Source organism: Dermacentor andersoni, chromosome 10 (genome assembly GCF_023375885.2).
Source record: "Dermacentor andersoni chromosome 10, qqDerAnde1_hic_scaffold, whole genome shotgun sequence".
NCBI lineage: Eukaryota > Metazoa > Arthropoda > Arachnida > Ixodida > Ixodidae > Dermacentor > Dermacentor andersoni.
This window is the reverse complement of record NC_092823.1, coordinates 114,871,177-114,890,161: the sequence shown is the minus strand read 5'-3', so window position 1 is coordinate 114,890,161 and position 18,985 is coordinate 114,871,177. Positions and strand designations below refer to the sequence as shown.

The 18,985-nt window shown below is 45.6% G+C and overlaps 1 protein-coding gene across 1 annotated transcript; it reads left to right on the top strand.

Moving 5' to 3' along the window:
• The first annotated feature begins 12,464 nt into the window (after positions 1-12,464).
• LOC126544769 (uncharacterized) lies at positions 12,465-17,525 on the top strand. The gene is made up of 3 exons (XM_050192240.3): positions 12,465-13,033; positions 15,148-15,357; positions 15,659-17,525. Exons 1-3 carry the CDS (start codon positions 12,467-12,469, stop codon positions 16,379-16,381), a joined length of 1,500 nt encoding a protein of 499 aa, XP_050048197.1. The 5' UTR covers positions 12,465-12,466; the 3' UTR covers positions 16,382-17,525.
• Positions 17,526-18,985: the final 1,460 nt, after the last annotated feature.

Below are 18,985 nucleotides of genomic sequence, written 5' to 3'. Positions count from 1 at the left end.
GCGAATTGACCTTCGTGCTGCGTCTCGCTTCTACGCGAACTATGCATCGAAAGCACAGCGCGTCCGAAGCTACCACCACTCGCCGCGCTTCATCCGCATCGCAAATCGCTTTCAGAATATGGGAGCCCACATTTTTTTTATAAGAATTGACCGTAATCTGAATGAAAGACCTGTCTTTCGGTGCTCGGGTGAGTGGAAAGTTATAATAGTTGAACATTCTACTCGTAAGGAACACAACGCATCCGAATAATAAATTTTGGCCAGTTGTTGCGTTTTAGAGGGCTCGCAATTTAGTACTGGTTAGTGTTATCTGCCAATCTACGTTATGAAGCGCGTTGAAAGAACGGCATACTTTGACCCACAACCTCCTGCTAAAGCACGCAAATGTCGCAGCATCGGAGAACTGCTTACAGAAGGTTTCAGAGCCCAAGTCTATCGGAGCAAGTTGGTTAGCGCGCTTTTCTCTTGATAATATCAAAACCAATTCTAGTAATGGGACGGTTTAAGCGTCTGTGAGGTGATCTGTACCAAAATGACCGTGTATCTGCATCTGCGAACACGAATATTTTCGGCTGGTTGCTTGAGTACACAACTATTGAACAGGTCAGTCATGTTATGAGGGCAGCAATATAGGCGCCGAAACTAGCGTGACGCGTGCTTTATTAACTAAGTTGATGTGTTTTACTGTAAAAAGCAGCATAAAATATTTCTGAAAGTTTTGCAGTAGGTTCTTATCCTTGCACGTATAAAAATTCAATCGTTTGCTCGTTCCGTGCGACAATCGGAAGTACTTGAGTTATGTACATCCAGTTCCGGCTTCGCGCTATTGGCTTGTCGCTCATAGCACTTCCAGGCGACGAGCGACGAATTCTAGATTTGCAGAACCGAGTGATCACGCGACAAGGCTGAGCGATCTGTTCACGCCACGGCCCGATCCGTCGCTCGAAACCGTCGTTCGTCGTTGTCGCGCACAAAATCGCGCTCATGGGGTTTAGCCTTAGATGAGCCTTAAAGCCACTCGGAGCGACGGACGGTAAGAAAACGAGAGAACCTAATAATAATAATAAATTATTGCAAAATACGGTCTTTAGGAGTACGTGACTGAAGCAGCTGTTCTGCATAAGGCCGTGAAAGCAGCAAAGGATGAAGCAAACGCTCTGTAGGCCTGCGTAACTGAAAGCCTGAAAATAATCGTCGCTCCGCGCCCAAGTCAGCCAGCAACTAGGCAAGAATGTTGCACTGGGTTTTTAACTTCGCGTACTGCATCATCCACATATACATTATTGCGTCACAGCGCCGATTTAGGGGGCCACGTTCAAGGGCAGCGCATCTATTTTCCGATTGTGTTGTTCGCCACCAGATGGCAGCATGGCCCAGTGGAGGGAACTCTACATAATGTGAAACCTTGGTCTTCGCGATGCCATCTTATACTTTCGCATTCGGCGTAGCTTTCTGCTGACGGCTTCAGGTCATTTGGCAGTTTGGACAGGCGATTGATCTCGACTGTGAAACCCATAACGTTACGTCGTCGAGGACGCTTTCAGGCGCTCTGCACGGCACTCCTCGCTCTTCTCGGCGGCCTCACTCCTGTGAACGCAAGCAGCACGTGTGGCTACACGGAAGTTCGCTTGTCTGTGGAGCACGTTCAGTGCTAAGGTCGACGTATCCAATAATAGCCTGAGGTAGTCCACTGCTTCTGTACATCACGCAAGTCACTGGTAAGTGTGCGCTCCTGTTTTATAGCGATGCTAGCAGTTATAGTGCGACTATAATTGCTCAGAAAAGTTGTGAGCCAGTTGTCACGGTTTTTTGGAACAGAGAGAACTATTATTCCCGAAGTTCATATTTCGGGAGTGGGGGACTTTTAGGGGGCCACAAGGCAGGCAAGTGTCGAAGTGCGAGTGCGTCAATTAGGGTTCAATTGAAAATTGGTATATCCTCATTCCTGGCCCGATTAGCGGGGTTATAACAGACGCTAAGAGTGTTACCCCGTATTCATAGGAGCACTGTAAACAGCGGGAAATTTGTATCGGTGGGAAATTGGCGCCACTCTGTATGTGACGTGTACGGAAAGTTCGAAATTTGTACGTTAATTATGTGCTTTCTAAATAAATGCTCAATGCTGTTCAACCAATTTTTATGCCTTGTACAAGACGTGTAGTTGCTTTTCCTCTGACTCCTCAGTGAAATAGGTGAGCCAGAATATTGATATTTCGTGGAAGAAGGGAGCAGGCTTTGAGTGAAGAAGTTTAAATTTTTAAACCAAGTTAGTTAACTACAGCCTTTGTAGAAAGTTACTGAAGTGTTCCACAGCGTAATACCGCCGGTTTCCGCCATGTTTCCCACAGTCCTAAAACAACTCTGGAAGACACACTTCCAAGTTCCGTGAAAATAAAGCAACTGTTAAGTTTCATAGGGGTGCGAAACTTTCACATTATTGGCATATAACTACAAGCGTTGCAGATAATTACTGAACAGTTGCCCCCTCCCCCCTATTTTCGTGCGTCAGAAGTGGTGCGTAGTTCGTTTCTCCGCTGTCTTCAGCGAATGAAATCACGCGCCTTGTTTATATTTGGCACAACCGCAAGAAATAGTATGGGGGATGTGTAAGCAAAATAAGAGGTAAGCTGGTTTGTTACGGGCTTTGAAATAAATTATGCCTGCAAGTGCTACGGAGCGTTATGTGTTGCGCGAAATAGAGCATGCTGCTATGGCGGAACTACATAATCCACCAAAGTCATATTTTGCGTACTCGGGGAAACCGCTGTGGAAAATTTGTGAAGGGAATACAGCCTTGGTAAAATAAAAAAAAACATGTCCCAAGTGCTCGAAAGCGTTATATTAAATTTTTAAGCTATGTTTCTCAGTGTCTCGAGAGAACTATTATGCTAGGGAAACTTTGTATTTTGGTAGAAATAAGGGGAAGATTGTGGGTTGTGCGTAGGGGAAGTTAGGAGTTTTGTGGCTTACTACAGCTTGTGGAATGAGTTAAGTATTTAGGCGCCCCTAAGCGTATATAATTCTGTTTTACGAGTGGTGCTAAATGTGGCATGCAGCCGTCGCATTACTGGGGGGAACGTGTATGGCAAATCTCTTTGGACAATTAAATACGCGTTGATCAAGCACTGCTTTTCAGAAAAAAAAATTCTTTAAAGGCGTCATAGTGGCGTTATGCGCAAAATTTTTCTGAAATGTCAAAAGAAACTGTACAAGCTACCAGCTTCAAATTCATGGAACTTTAGGGTAAATGTCAAGTTTAATGTATTCCGAAACGTTCACGTTCCTGCCTTCACTTGAAGTGTTGCAAATAATTCCTAAACTCGTTTTTATCTTCGAGGGCCATAAAAGGTTCGCAGTTGCTTTTTCTATTGTCCTAGGTGAACTAAGCTGCGCACCTTTTTTACATATAGAGAAAACAAGGAGCATGATTTGAGCAATGGTGTGGGCAGAGTTCGAAGTGCGTGAGTGAATTGCCGCTTTTGCAAGTAGATACGTGTGCAAGTGCTCCGAAGCGCTAGTGGTGTATGTTAGAAGCACCGCAAAATTGAGCATGCTGCCCTGACATAACCACGAACACTATCACTATGGCAAATGTATGTGCGGATTTGAATGCCCGTGGTCCAGTACAGCGTTTGGGAAAAATTCCTCAACCAAGTGTTAGAATGAGTGACGCCGCTATCATCAGCTACATTTTCCAACGTCTCGAGAAAACTGTGCGTTACAGAAACGTTATATTCAATTGCGACGGGAGCCATGCTAAGTGCGATGTGTCGCGGAATTTTAATGTTTCTCACTCAATTAGGGGCGTTACAAATATTTTTGAACCCTTTTCTATGTGTTATATGATCTTCTCCCGGTGTCCTCGGTGAAACAAAAGAGGCTTCTTGTTTATGTATGGTAAATGTAAGAATCAGGTAATGGGTGATGCAGATGCAAAATTTGAAGTGTGTGGGTTAATCGCTGCCTTTGTAATGAATTACAGGCGAGCACTATTGAGTGTGATGTGTGTGTCTTACGAGCGGCGCCAATGCAGCACTTTGTCATGGCAGATCGAACCACCAAATGCCACCAATATGAAGTGTTTATGAAAAAAAAAAGAAAATGGTGAATATTACTACGAATATCTGTGTGAAGTTAAATGTGTGTGGATCAACCGCAGCTTCAAAAAGATGCATCAAATGTTCGAAAATCTCAAACAGATTTTTTAATCTACGCGTGGAAATATTGCGGGGTAACTCAGCTTTACGCCAAGTTTATATTTTCCGAAAATGGGGTTCGTCTTTCGTGCATTGTATGGAGAAACGTTAGCGTACCAGGTCTGATTGGGAGCTTTGCTAGTAACTACTACACCGATTTTCTAAAATTAAAATTAAAGAAAACGGGAATAGCCGTCACCTTATAATGGTTATGGCTGCTCCTTTTTGCGTAGCAAAAACAACAGTACAAAATATGTATTTAGTAAAGAGAGCAATAGAACCAACGTCTTAGGACAAAAAAGTCACAGCACACAGTCCTATCACGCACGATACTAAATGCTCTTCTTTATTGCGTCATGTGAAGTTTGTAGCAGGTATCCCTGGTTCCCTAGTGGCTTAAACAAGGCGCCTCGTTTATATTTTTTTTTTTTGCACGCACGTTATGGGTAACGTATAGGCGAATTGCACTATGTTCGGGATCGGCCAACGTATCGCGAGTGCTTAACGCCTGCTCTACCTCCGTCCGCCACGTGTCGGCACGGCGTTGCACTATGTTCGGGATCGGGGCACTGAGTTTTGTTTCTACACACGGGCACGATCCTGGGCAAGTAAATCTTCACAGCTTCGTTGTGAAAATCCCGGTATTGCACTATGTTCGGGATCAGCCAACGCATCGGGAGTGCTTAACGCCTGCTTTACCTCCGCCCCGTGTGGTCCCGGCATCGCACTATGTTCGGGAATGGCCAACTGAGTTTTCTGTCTACACACGAACACGATTCTGGAGCAACTACCCCTTAACAACTTCCCTGTAAAAAATTGCCATGGTGAAACGCGGGTAAAAACCAAGTTTCTCAAGCGATAGCACGGTTTTGCTTGCTTTGGGAAAGGCCACGGACGTTACTGGGCGCCGTCAGCAACTACCGCATCTACAATTGCACCACAAGACAACATACGGACTGCTCGGTGCGGCAGCAGCAGCGAGCGAAGTGACCTTAATGCTCCGTAACTGGGACCTAAGTCCCAGTTTAGCCTCGGCTCACCTTACAGGTCAGATTTGCGGAACCAGGCATTTTATCGGTTTATATCAGGACTAGTAGAGCTATCGCTCTAAAAAAAGTTGCTTTTGCTGATCCTATGCACGAGACTTGAACTTGTGCTATCGACGTCCCCTCTATCCCTCAGGCATACCTGTGCCTATTTTCTCGCAGATATTATACTGAAATAAGTTTTTGTTGCCTCAGCACCAGAAGGTGGTGAACGCACTGTTGCATTTCCTACGTTCGGGTGTCTTATTTAAACGACACCTACACTTCCATGCTCTATCTAGTCAGTGTGGTCTCCTTAAGCGCTTCTCTTTTCCAATTTTGCGTCTCCCTTTCCAGTGTGGGTGACAAACTGGATGTATTTCTTCTAGCTTCTAAAAATAAGCCAGTGAATTCAAATATTAACATTATGTACGGGGAAAAACGATAGAAATGGTTACTACTATGAGAACTGTCGGCGTAACGTTTACGAGCAATACGCTTTGGGACGAACACATTGACGCAGTCACAATCCAGTTATCTAGGGTCATTGGCATGACGTGGAAGCGTAAATCACTATTGGCCCGTTTCAAGCTAAACTTCTCATTTATAACTCGCTTTTTTATTCGTACCTCTATTGTTGCTTATTGGTGGGGGGTACAACTACTTTTGTTAATTTGCATAAACTACTTGTCTTGCAAAAGAAGTTTGTTCGGCTGCTCTTTAATATCCCCTGCAACTCCCATGCTATAAACTTATTTCACGAAGTCAACATAATTTCTGTGCTTAAGTTATACCAGTGCAAGTTAACAAATGCATTAAGGCGGGAAGTAAAACTGAACTGCTCCTTTCTACGAGAACTTTGTAACCTTGAACTCAATGACAAATTTTATGTTACCCGTCATAAAGAGATATGGCGGGTGGTCACACCCAGAACAAATTATTTAAGGGAAAAGCTGTTATACACAATACCAATGCTTCTAAATAAATATAATAATCTAGGCGTTGATGTCACGCAAATAACGGCCCAACAACTCAGAGACTTGTATGTGCAGGATTTTTAAATTACTAGTTAAGTGTACTTCCTCTCGGCTAGTATGTATATAAAGTGCGTGTATATATGTAGGCATGCATACGAGTGTGTATCCATATACGGGTATATGAATGCATGTGTGTGTATATATATGTGTGTATATAATGTTCAGCTGCGTTTTCTTTCATTTCCATTCACCACGAGAACCACACAAGCTACCCTAAGTATTTTTGATGTAGTCACCAGTGGCTCTGTATGGATATGGGTGTGCATGTGTATATGCGAGTATGTGGGTTCATGAGAGTATATATATATATATATATATATATATATATATATATATATATATATATATATATATATATATATATATATATGATGCATATGTGTTTGCATGTATGCTGTTGCCTAATACTCCGTAGGGGGGGGCTGCGGGCCTCGTCAAGCTACCTCTACTGGAGCAGCCTTTACTTGCAGCCTCCTCCATCAAGTGGCTGGAAATAAAGTTATTCTATTCTAGCTAAAGTCGTTGAATTTCCTATGTCATCTATTTTGCGCTGTCTCTCTGCATTAGCCTACCTTCTTTGCTTTTTGCGTACTTGTACTTATGTATTTTTCACATACTCTAGCGCGCTATAAAACGGTGCAGCAAGAGTTAACATTGAAAGCGCGCCCATTTATAAGCACGCTGTAATCTACGGCAACACTCAGTAGATTCTCGTCGAAAGATGCCTGCCGTATTTATTGTATGTAAGATGTCTGCATACTTATCTGAACTTCAAATTGGTCCCTGCGGACTAAAGTCCGGAAAAAACGATACTTCTTACTTTCCTCCGTAGCGATCAGTTCGATGCCAGTTTGAACGCGTAAAGCCGAACGCCATAACATCCACGCTGAAGGGGCGTTCACGGCCACAGTTTTTTGTTGTTTCTTGTGTTGTGTGGGCTGGCGGCCGGCAGCACGGAATTCGACACCGATAAACCCGTGATACGAAACTCACGAAGCGTCCTACTCGGCTGTGTCTATCGGCGTGCATTCGTATATGGCTGATACCACGGATGATAACTCCACTTTCACCGGCATCGTCTCCGTGCTACCAATTCGGTGCGGCTGTCAGTCTGGAGCGGTCGATCAACCTCGAACGTCGATTCCGAAGTGCCAGCGTCTTCCAGCTTATCGCCGCCCTCACTGCTCTGAAGTCAAGCAACGTGTGTATATATGCAGTAACTCGCTTTGCCTATCGAAAACGTTTAAGGCTAATTACTAGGCATCCAAATGCGTTAGGTAGTCGACCGTGCTTTGGTGCCACCGTTCGGGCCATGGCTTAAAAACAGTAAGTCTCCACTCCTGTATTTTGAGTGTCGAAACACGACACATTGATTGGTCGTCTCCTGATCCCTAAGCGCTCGTTCTTCTCTCAGTAAGATGTAAAAGTAGAACACTTGATAATTGACTATTCGGAAACTAGGATATATCTTATGTGTCCTCTTTCATCGTGTTTTGTGCAGCGCTGTAGTTTCCCCATGTGTTTATGTGCTCTACGCGCGCGTTTTAACAGGCGGGGATATTTTCCTACGTGCAATGCGGAACCACTCTGTATAGCTTGACGTCGGTCAGTCCGTCGTCAGGCCGGAGTGACTGCCAAGCGTCCTCAGAAATATGTATGAACATTGGGAAAACGAAATGAAAATACAAGTACACAGGTACTAAAACGTTGCCAGCTGAAGGAAGCGTCCAAAACACACCCGATTATGCGGAACAAGATAGAACGTTCCTTAAAGACTGTATTGATCTTTAATAATCTGACCATGAGGCTAATGCACCCGCCTTTACGAAGCTTCCAGGGATGTGCCATGATCGACACGTTCACCGCGCGTGCATTTGGAGGTCTTCAATGCAGCACTTCATCCCCGCTGTAGTTCACGCATGTCCGGAGGCGCGGCTTGAGCGTCAGAGTAGAACCTGTTCCGTCGTTTACTCTGAATTCGTTATCGGTTCAGTGTGGCCTTTCACGGGTTCATCACGAGCTGAGGGACAGACTCGCGAGGCTTGACTGTTTGTTGACTGGTTTTCGCGGGGTCAGGGCGGCCTTGCTTGGGATGCTTATCCACTGCGATGGACTGCATGCCGAAATCTTCCTCCTTCACCGAGTCGGTGATTCGCGTGGTCGTAGTTGATCAACGTGCCGTCGCTGCATCCCTGTGGGCGTGTTTACTGTTAGCATATGTCTGCCTTTGACGGTCGTCATGGGCCAAGGTAGCCACGTTTTGACCAGGCTGATTATACTGTTGTGTCCACACAGGCATTCCTGGCACGAATGGTGGCACCCCGTAATCGAAACCCTGTGCTCATAGTATTCTCCGCCTCTTCCTCCTCTGGAAAGTAGGTACTGAGGGGAGTACTTGGTCGTAATCCCAGAAGTATTTCCGCGGGCGACTGGCCTTCTCGGGTCGGCGTGGACTTGTAAACAAACAAACAAACAAAAAACTTCGCCAGTCGACAGTGCAGGTTGCCTACAAGTCTGGTCCTTATTTAAGCCCTCTTTTGTTGTGTGTAATGCAGGTTCCTCAAACCTTTTGATTGGGACTAGAACGGAACATTGTAAGGTTAGGAAGGGCGTTGTATATGACGTGAAGGTGCACGTCTATACAACTCAGTAATATTAAAAATTACAGGAAATCGAGAACTGGTAACGCATAGGGAAGGTAATCTTTATTTAAAATAATCTATACAAATGAAATAATCTGAACAGTAGGACACTGGAAAATGGAAGTGTGCTTTTTTTCGTAATCATCTAGATGTGGTACAAGGCTCTGGGTTTTTGAGGAAGTCGGGAGAAATGATAGAACTCGCACGAATTATAAGTACCGCCGTATTCACAAAAAGGAAGAAAATAGTCATATTAAGAATAAAGAAGCTGGGAGGACCTGAACTTTTCAAGTGCACGAGAGACAGGCCAGGAAAAGCATGGCGAATATTTTGAAACGCAGGGGCCGATTAGGGAAGATAAATCAACAAATTGCTGCTGAGGCCACTGGAACTAGTCAAATTGTAAAAATGGCCCTAGTATTCGTGTAAGCAGGAACATGTTACGGTATTACTGAACGCCTCTGCGAGACAAAGTGTACATTGGTTTTTCATTTACGAGCTCATAAGTAGATCGCAATGCACATAGCGGTGGCGGCAGTGGCAGAGATACCTTATCAGCACATGCTGCAGAAAGGAAATACATATCAGCTCAGCGAGTCACGATGGTATCATACCATTCGGCGTCGAAATATTATAGCTTCTCTGTTGACTGACCAGTGATTTAATCAATGGTAGAGTCGCATAGGTAAGCTACGATGGCTTGTAACTGCAGTTTGGGGTAATTTATTAGTGAATCAAAGAGGCGCTGGAGGCCTTCGCTTCTTGACATTCTTGCCATTATTTTACTCATAAACTGCGTTGTGTAAGCGCTGGTGTTGTTGTGAGAGCACGCTTAAACTGACAATGATCATACAGCGCAAGACAAGGACAGTGTGGGGCACACACCGTGGCTTTCTGACAGACAGTGACGTTAGGTAATTTTCTTGTAAGGCGACACAATGTGACTGTGCGGACTATCGGACTCTGTACACGTTTATGTCAAGTTTCAGTATATTTATATGCTGAAATCTTTACGGTATATTGCTTTTTTAGCAAGCCCCAAGGTGGTAAAACTGGCAAGCAGTACGTAACAAGGTCCCTGAGTTATTTTGATGGGTCGGAATCTCGAAAACTGAAAAGGAGTATTTGTCACTTCGCAAGATATTTATAGCGGAGTAGTTCCTGAACTGTCTCGACTTAGTAGCGCTTTTTTATGCAAAAAAGAAGTTGGAGCTAGCTAGATGACATGGCAGAGGCTACCAACAATTTCTCAGAGGCTCACAGATGGCCAAACTTGTTACTTAACCGTGACCAAATGTAGAGCAGTAGTTCTACGCAGGAAAGCGCAAATCTATCCGCGAAGAATCCAACACGCGGCTTTGTCTGTGAACAATTGGATCACAAAGTATCAGATTGCCGGGCGAAACCAACGCAACAATACTGTGCATACTGCCGTAAGCCCGTGAACGATATCAAAGCCTGCACACAAAAAATGGCCCAGCAAAGAAGGTGTCTTGCCAGTGATTCCCCGATACAAGCTCCAGATACGAGTGGTAGAGGAAGATTACCAACGTGGGGAAAACTCACCCAAAGGCAGAGGCACGTAAGGGGTCAGTGCCACAAGGCATAATCTAGCCAGAGTGCTTCGGTCTTACGAGACACGGGAAGCTGGTAGTGCGTCGCTCCCTCGTACCCGACGAAGCAATTACAGTTACGACGGCTACCTTGTTCTTGGTAATTGACAGTAGCATCACAGTTACCAAAGCAGAAATTGCAATTTATTCATCTTATTCTTTCTGCCCCGTCGATTGTAAAACGCATGGCAGCTCTGCTTCATGACATTGTTGTCGGAAATGTACCGGGATCACGTGAAGCTCGTGACCGAGACAAAACAAGGAAATATGGGCTACGGTATAGAAATCTGCCCCGAACTGTGCAGCGAATGAAGAAGGCACTAAGGGAGAAGGCTATTCTCCGAAGCCTTACTGGTTCGCATCAGGAGCCCATAACAACAGCTTAGAAGATGGGTGGAAAGCACCTTATGACAGCACAAGAAGAGGTTAGAGAGTTGCAAGAAGAGGAAAGGTAAAGTGTTTCCGTGAAAAAGACTTCCTATTTGTTTAAAGTACATAAATAGAAAAGGTAGTATTGTACCGCCATTACCAACTACCCTCACGGAGAAGGGTCCAACAAATGCTGGTGCCTCAAGTGTTACGTAGCAAAGTGCTTACTTCGGCGCACGAAAGCCTTATGTCGGGGCAGCAAGGGCTACATACAGCGGCCGATTGCGTTCACGGCAGGGAGTCAAGAAAAAGGGAGAAAATACATGCTCTCTTGCGGTGCAATCCAAGTAAGGTATCATGAGAGTAAGGTCAGCAAGACACTTCTTGAAAGTGCGCTTTGAATCGACAGTGCCTTCGCACCAGTGGCGGTGAACATCATCGAACCCTTATGCCTGTTTCATCTAAGGGTAGCCAGTACATACTGACCCGTGCTGATTTCGCCACAAGACACCCGGACGCCAGTGATTGATTCGGCAACAGTGGCTGAAAAATTTATCGAGATGTCTTGCCCCATTGGGTGTCCACACGAGATCCTTTTCTATTAAGCCTCTTGCATGATACCTAATTAGAGAAGTGAATTGCGGGAATTGTCTCAAGCCAGCGTAGGACTTTCTCTATTCGAGCTGGTCTATAGTCGATACGTCCAAGGTCCCCAGTCTACTTAAGGAGGTCTTGACTTAAGATCATTTATGCGAAAAGGTCCAAGACTATGTATGTCTCGGATCTCAGAGGTGGTCCGGGTTCCTGCCGGTTCTTGGTTCACTGAAACGGATGTACGCCAACGGTGGTCCAGAAGGGCACAGAACCAGCCTCACTGCCTTTAACGTTCCTTGAGTTACGTTCATGTATCTCGTATTGCGCACCGCCTGACGGCGCGTTTCAAGTTAGAGTACCGCAGCCGCTAGCCACTCAACGCCGGCGCGACTCCGATAATGGATCTGCTACACTACACAAAGCACCATGCTGATGCGTGATCTTTAATGTTAAGTTATATATAATTGGCGGGGCTTATGTCTGACTTCAAAAAACAGGGTGCATTTTATTGTCTATTTTGTCTACAAACGATTATCTTTTAATATATAGAATATGTATGCGTGAGTGTGTGACATAGAGCGTATCTTAGCGTTAGTATAAGGTTGTTCGCACTGAACATATTCATGAACCTGCAACAATGAATTTGTCTACAGCGCGACAATGCTCAACAATGTCCTCGCGGCACACATTCAAGCAATGCCTTCGCCATTGTGACAGCGCTACGTCGACGTCTCATAATGTGCTCCCGCCTGAGTTCGTGTTTGCATATTCGCATTTTTCAAGGATGTTGTGGAACAGCATAAACATTGCATTAAAATATCCCTTACATAAGAACAAAATATAGGCAATTTCGCCAATCACATTGTTCAATTTATGGCACAGAATGTTCGTATTGATGGCACGGAGTGCTGGCTTGTGCTGCTGTGGAAAAATGTGCGCCATATGAAATCTAACTCTTATTTTCTTTTTATTTCTTCCAGGCATTAGACAATGCACGTATACTGTACAATGGAGCTGGTGAGAGAGTTTGGAGATCCCCCACTTCTGCTCGTCGCCGAAGATTATATCGTGCTTAAACTAAAAACAGCTTGGCCGCGAGATGTGGCTGTTCCGGAAGGACTATCCCTTGCCAAAGAAAATGGCCTTCTCTTGATCGCGAACCAGAAGTCTTTGGTTTCTGTGGCGAACAGTGTGCTGCCACACATGGCGAAGGTCTCCAAGGCGCTGTTCTGCGGTTGTGCGTCCTTCGACTCCTCGGACCTCTACGCCAGGGCCGCTACCAAGCTGCTTCGAGAAACTCGGGAGATATGCATCGTGCACAACACGGACAAGGTCTACAAGCTTATTCGCATGTTTCCGAACGCTCGGATCCTGGCCTTGGTGCACGATAACTGCGCACACACCTTGGAGTGGGACGAGCCATGGAGGGACCCATCCGCGCCGCTGGTCGAGCACAGTCAGCTTAGGCAGCTGGTGGGCAGCACCTCCAACCTTAGCGAGGGCAGCCTTATGATGAGTTTGGAGACGGTGCAGGCGCTTCTGCGCACTTGCCCTGATGTGAGTGACGTTGCCACGCATGGAGCTTATCAGCCGTTTTCTAAGATTACTTTTCTTCATCATCATGAGACTGGCTACGCCCAATGCAGGGCAATATCCTCTCCCATACTTCAACTACCCCGATCATGTGCTAATTGTGGTCATGTTGTCCCTGCAAACTTCTTAATCTCATCCGTCCACCTAACTTTCTGCCGCCCCCTGCTACGCTTCTCTTGGAATCGAGTCCATAACTCTAAATGACCATCGGTTATCTTCCCTTCTCATTACATGCCCTGGCTAAGGCCATTTGTTTGTTGCCTCACCCAATCTGCTCTCTTCTTATACCCCCCCCCTTCCACGTTACACCCATCATGCTTTCCATAGATCGTTGCGTCGTCCTCAATTTAAGTAGAAACTTTTTCGTAAGCCTCCTGGTTTCTGCCCCGTAGGTGAGTACTGGTAAGACACAGCTGTTATAATGTTTTCATAGCTGTACACAAATGCCTAATAGAGGGACAAAGTGACAGTCGGTACCGTAGTTCTATCGGTAGTTCGGCGTAAATTTATTGATGCAAGAAGAATTGGGTCAGGAGCCCTTTCAGCTGGCCTTCCTGAAAACTAAATCGAATATCCTTACGCAGCATTTTTACGGCACATACGAATATAAGGAAGGAATGAGTTGCCAGTTGGCAATCTATTACGTTTGTATCACCCTTCGGTCTGTCATCATACGCTGAAAGTTTCCGATAATCGGTGTAGCAACAGAATCGCAAGGCGGGGTTTCTTGTTTGGGCTCCTACAGACAGCCCTTAGTCTGCCATGTTCACTTGCATTTTTTTTCTTTTTAAGAATATAGAAGTTACCGTAAATTTAACTCTCTCATATTTCATTCTCCACCTCAATAGAAATAAAGGAAACAACTTGCTGTCAGTTTGATTGGTTTCATTGTTCGCTTCAAGTTGTGGTGGTAGTACTGCGTCGTTGAAAATCGAGTCATTCTGTTCCGCTGGTGCTCCTCGCGCATAAATCTTGTTTATTTCTTCAAGGTTATTGAAGGAAAACGCTTAGTTTAAGCTAATAAAATATTTCACAACTTTTTTCGAGTTAATTTCGGTGTAGTAGGTTCCTCATTACGAAGCACGTAAAGGACAAGTTCATTTTTATAAATTTCGCTCCGTAACCCCAGCTATGGTAAGCCAGCGTGACGTCGCAGATATAGTATTTTTTCGTATTTTGGTTGTGGCTCAGTGGAAGTTTTGTAAAGTCACTAAGTTCAGTCTTTCTTTTAAAATACAATGGCAGTCTATAATAAGCGGTAAATACTTCACTAGGCCCAAACACATGCCGTTCAAATTTAAGACGTCAGAGACAGCTGGTGCGAGATGTTCGAGGAGGTTTCGCGTTTTTCTGGCTTACGAACTCCCTTTCCCGGTAAGTCCTTCCCGGCTTCCTTCTCACGGTGCCACATTTCTCCCCGTCATCAGGGGCTGCACCATACTCTCCAAAATTCAATCGCCATCGGCACTTACCTCCCAATAAAGCTGCGCTCTACTCATTACCTCTTTAAGTTTCCTACTCCTTTGCCGTGCAGTTGAGGTGGCATCCATTGAGAGACAACGCGGGGAAGGCGGAAGATGGAAATTCAAGACTATGAGCAAAACAAGAACAAGGTGAAAGCAGGTACCAACGTTTCTACAAGTGGACTTGTCTTCTCTAAGGTGCCTTGAAGAAGACAAGTCCACTTGTGGCAATGTTGGCTCCTGCTTTCACCTTGTTCTTGTTTTGCTCATCCTATTGAGAGACAGTTACTCTAGTGCATCTGCCCTACCTTTCACTCCTCAATCTTCAAAAAAAGAAAAACATCTACGCCACCCCACCAATAAAAGAAAGGCTCGCTTTAATATTCCAGGAGGTCTATGAGCCACCGTGTGAGATTAAAGGTAGATGGGCGGAGGTCTATTATATTAAGAGATAGAGAAAGTGGTCAAGTGCGAAGTTTATGTACACAAATGGTGTCAACGTATCTGTAGGCATGGCATCTGTCTAGCTGACGCCGGACAGGTGTCTTTGGGCCCTCCGGCAGAAATCTTGGTTCAGCAGTGAAACAGTCTGACGATGACCTCCTTCTTATGTAGGTGTGTCGCATCGACACTGGCCATATCGTGAATTGCCTCATAGAATCCCACGACTGTCCCACCATGAAGAAGCATCGCCGAGCAGAGAAGTTCACCCACATTTGGCTCCATTCTCAGGACATCGTATCAGCCGGACTGCCATTAAACCCAGCAGTGGCGATTGACATCGCACTCGCTGCAAAGAATTTTCCGTCTGTCCAGAAGTTGAAGGTAAGAACTCATCATGGGGTGGGGGGAGGGGGGCGAAGAAACAGCGCGAACACGGGGCAACAAATTAAAGGCATCGGGCGTCATTTCTTGTGCCTTTAACCCATAAGGCATGAAAGTTCTATGGCCATTTTCTATAATCATTTCTTCAACGTTCGCTCTGTCTTGGCCTTGATAACCCACGAAGTGGTTCACATGTATATGGTCTAGCAGTACAAAATCTTTCTGTTTTAAACTAATCCTTAGGCATGTGAAAAAGCCATTCTTTTAGAAACGAACCTAATGCAGTTTCCAAACTTTGCAGGTAGCAGTAGCCACGCCGAGAGCGCTCGCCAAGATCTCGGCTTTCCGTTACCTCCGTAGCATCCACGTACTCGCAGCTTCAAGCGATGCCTTCGCCCATACCGATACTGTACTGAAGCAACTGCTAAAAAGCTGGCCAGATCTCGAAGAACTGGTTCTAGTACATTGCGGCGGTCTGCAACTCTCGACAATTGGTAAGCTGTGTCCAAAGATAAAGGTCCTTAAGCTCCCAATGTGCATGGTCTCCTCAGAGGAGACCATAGGGGACGCCAACACATTCCGTTATCTGGAGCACGTCGAGATGAGTGTCGAGATCCCGAATGTCGCTTTCAACTCGTTGTTGTCGGCCACGCAGTGCAACCTTCGGACCGCGCGCTTTCTAGACGACGACATGTGCTTCAAGTTTCTGCAATACTGCGTCCATCAAGCTCGACCCCTGCCTTTTGCACGCCTCGAACACTTGACATTGAAAACCAGTTTGTCAGTGCGTGCGTTGGGGCTCGTACCAGGGGACCTGCACGACGTGCTCAAGGCACTGCCCGTGCTTAGACACCTTGAGACGGACAGCTACGACCTGCGACTGTTCTTCGAGAATTACAGCGTTCCACGTGATCGGCTGTCGTTTTCTTGGACTGTGTGCGTCTACTGCTCCGCCGAGAAAGGAGGACGTTCGTGGACTGAGAACATTGCGCCCTTCATGGCGTCTGAAATAATTCGACCCTAGTGAGGAGAGCTCCAGAAAGTTGTGGTGGACAGTCTTCAGCGCGTGAGTGTTTTGCAAACGAGTGTTAGTGAGCATCTGCAGATGTCATTCTGCCCACGTTATTCGTATCATTATCTGTTTGTCATGAATGTCAATGAACAATAGAATCTGTACCGAACACTCACGTCCTTAGTATGTCCTCATCGACATACAGGGTTGGTGCAGCAATGTCTTGCCACGCAGCAGTTTCTTGCTTCGAAATATCGTGTTTGCTTCAAATATCGTGATGTTTCTCCCATCACATCTTCCAGCTTAGATAAACCTTTGAATAGGGAACTTCGTGAGAATTAGTCCCTGAAGCATACATGCCCACCGTCCCGACGTTTCCTTGAAGTTAATTCATTTGGGCGCTTGTTACGCATTTACGTATGTTTTGTCAAGCTTTTCGAAAATTACATTCAGTTCACGCCAAAGTTTCGGTCACTGGTCTCCGAGCGTTCCGTTGGAAGTCTCATTGTGAAGGACGCCGGAGCGGTACCTGCTTTGAGAAAGTTCATAGAGACAGGCGGTTTACGCTGGCGGGATCTGCAGCAGCAAACTCGCTAAAAAAACTTATTATAAACAATGTGTTTCCTGTCAGTTTCTGCAGTTCAACTTTTGTGAGCTGCTTGCGTACTCAGTTGACTGTAAAGCTAAGCGCTTAATATTTGGACAAGGACACAGCGAACAGACGAGGGCGAATGCTACCTACTGACTGCTTACATATAGACATAAATTTTGAAGCTTGTCATAGCGCATGCGTCGCGCCGCTCCTTCATAAAAAAGCGCGATGGCTTCTTATCAAGAACTGCAGCGCGGTGTAAAGTGTATACGTTGATTTGTGTTTTGTTGTATAGTGATATTACATATATTCCTTGCTGCCAGTGTGTAGCAGGCAAGCAAATGTTCGTGTCGTCGTTTTTTTCCCCAATACCTTTTTCTGAGCTTTTCTTGCGAGAGTGGCTGATCTCCTTTTGCATCCAAGATCCATAAATACGTAAATAAATTAGTGTTGCATGTCCCTTGGCATTTTTTGTTTGATAAAGATTTCTTGCCACTTCAACGAAGTTGAAAAGTCGGTAGGCGCTCGAAACTTGCTGGGTGGAATAAAGGTTTAAACACGGAATTACTGCCCATACATTCTGCTCTTAAGGAATACGTAACGCATCCAAAGCGTAATTTTTGGCTAGTTTGTACGTTTTAGAGCGCTCGTAACTTAGTACTCGTTTGTATGATCCCCTAATCTACGTTATGAAGCGCGTGGGTAAGAACGATATACTTTGAGCCACAACTTGCTGGTAAAGAATGCAAATGTCGCAGCATGGGAGAACTGCTGACAGAAAGGAGGCTTGGGAGACCAAATATATCAGGGTAAGTTGGTTAGCGCGTGTTTCTCTATTAATATCAGCAAATGAATTTTAGGAATGTGGCGGTTTAAGCGCCCGTCTGGTCATATTTTCGCAGAAAAAAAGATTTCCGTTATCTGTACGAGAATGACCGTGTATTTGCGTCTGCCAACACGAATATTTTCGGCTGTTTGCTTGAGTGCTCAACTATTGCACTGGCCAGCCACGTGGCCGTGTGCCGCTGATTTGCTGATCGCTTCGTTTCCTACGCAACCACAGCCCCCCAAAAATAAAAAAAAAACCAGCAGGACTTCCTAGGATGCAATGATACCCGATAACTACCGCATTTACCCGCCGCGGTTGCTCAGTGGCTATGGTGTTAGGCTGCTGAGCTCGAGGTCGCGGGATCGAATCCCGGCCACGGTGCCCGCATTTCGATGGGGGCGAAATGCGAAAACACCCGTGTACTTATATTTAGGTGCACGTTAAAGAACCCCAGGTGGTCGAAATTTCCGGAGTCCTCCGTTACGGCGTGCCTCATAATCAGAAAGTGGTTTTGGCACGTAAAACCCCATAATTTAATTTAACTACCGCATTTCCCACGTAACGTGGTACGTGGCATGGCTTTCCTAATCTTCCTCATTTGAGTTTGGAAAATCAGTGGTTATACAGGCCCTTCCAACAGTTATTTTCGGGGCACCGTCGACGGAACAACTCAAGTGCTCACAATACGGCTCCGTGCGCGACCCCTGTGTATTGCCTGCATCAGTTTAGGCTGTGCGACCTTAATCCGAACAAATTCGGTCGTGTGCTCTAAGGATCGCCTGGGAAAGCTTCGAAGCGCTGCGAGTCTAGAGTGGTTGAAGACATAGCTGTTGGCCCACGCACGAGATACGAGACACTATAATGGCGGTGATGCAGCCCACCAGTGTTTTAAGCATAATATTCGTCTATGAACACGTAGGATAGCTACGCATAATCAGCAGTCTGAACCACTTTAATGCGATTAGAATAGTCGATTATATCTCATGGCGCTTACTGCTAGTCTTTTCCTTCCTGCATGGCGCTGAGTTCGATACCAGTCTCCACGCGAGAAGCATAACGCCGTTAAGTCCGCGTGAAAGGCAGCGCTTTGCAGACCAGAGCTTTAACGCGAAAACGTTAAGGGCCCCGTGTGCGTGTGCCTTATGACCGGAGCAGAATACAGCCCTTTGTCATGGCAGAACGACCAAATGCCACC

Coding starts and splice junctions, on each gene's coding strand:
- LOC126544769 (XM_050192240.3), top strand. CDS start 12,467: ATGCACGTATACTGTACAATGGAGCTGGTGAGAGAGTTTGGAGATCCC. Junction 13,034..15,147: donor TTCTGCGCACTTGCCCTGAT/GTGAGTGACGTT, acceptor CTTCTTATGTAG/GTGTGTCGCATCGACACTGG. Junction 15,358..15,658: donor CGTCTGTCCAGAAGTTGAAG/GTAAGAACTCAT, acceptor CAAACTTTGCAG/GTAGCAGTAGCCACGCCGAG.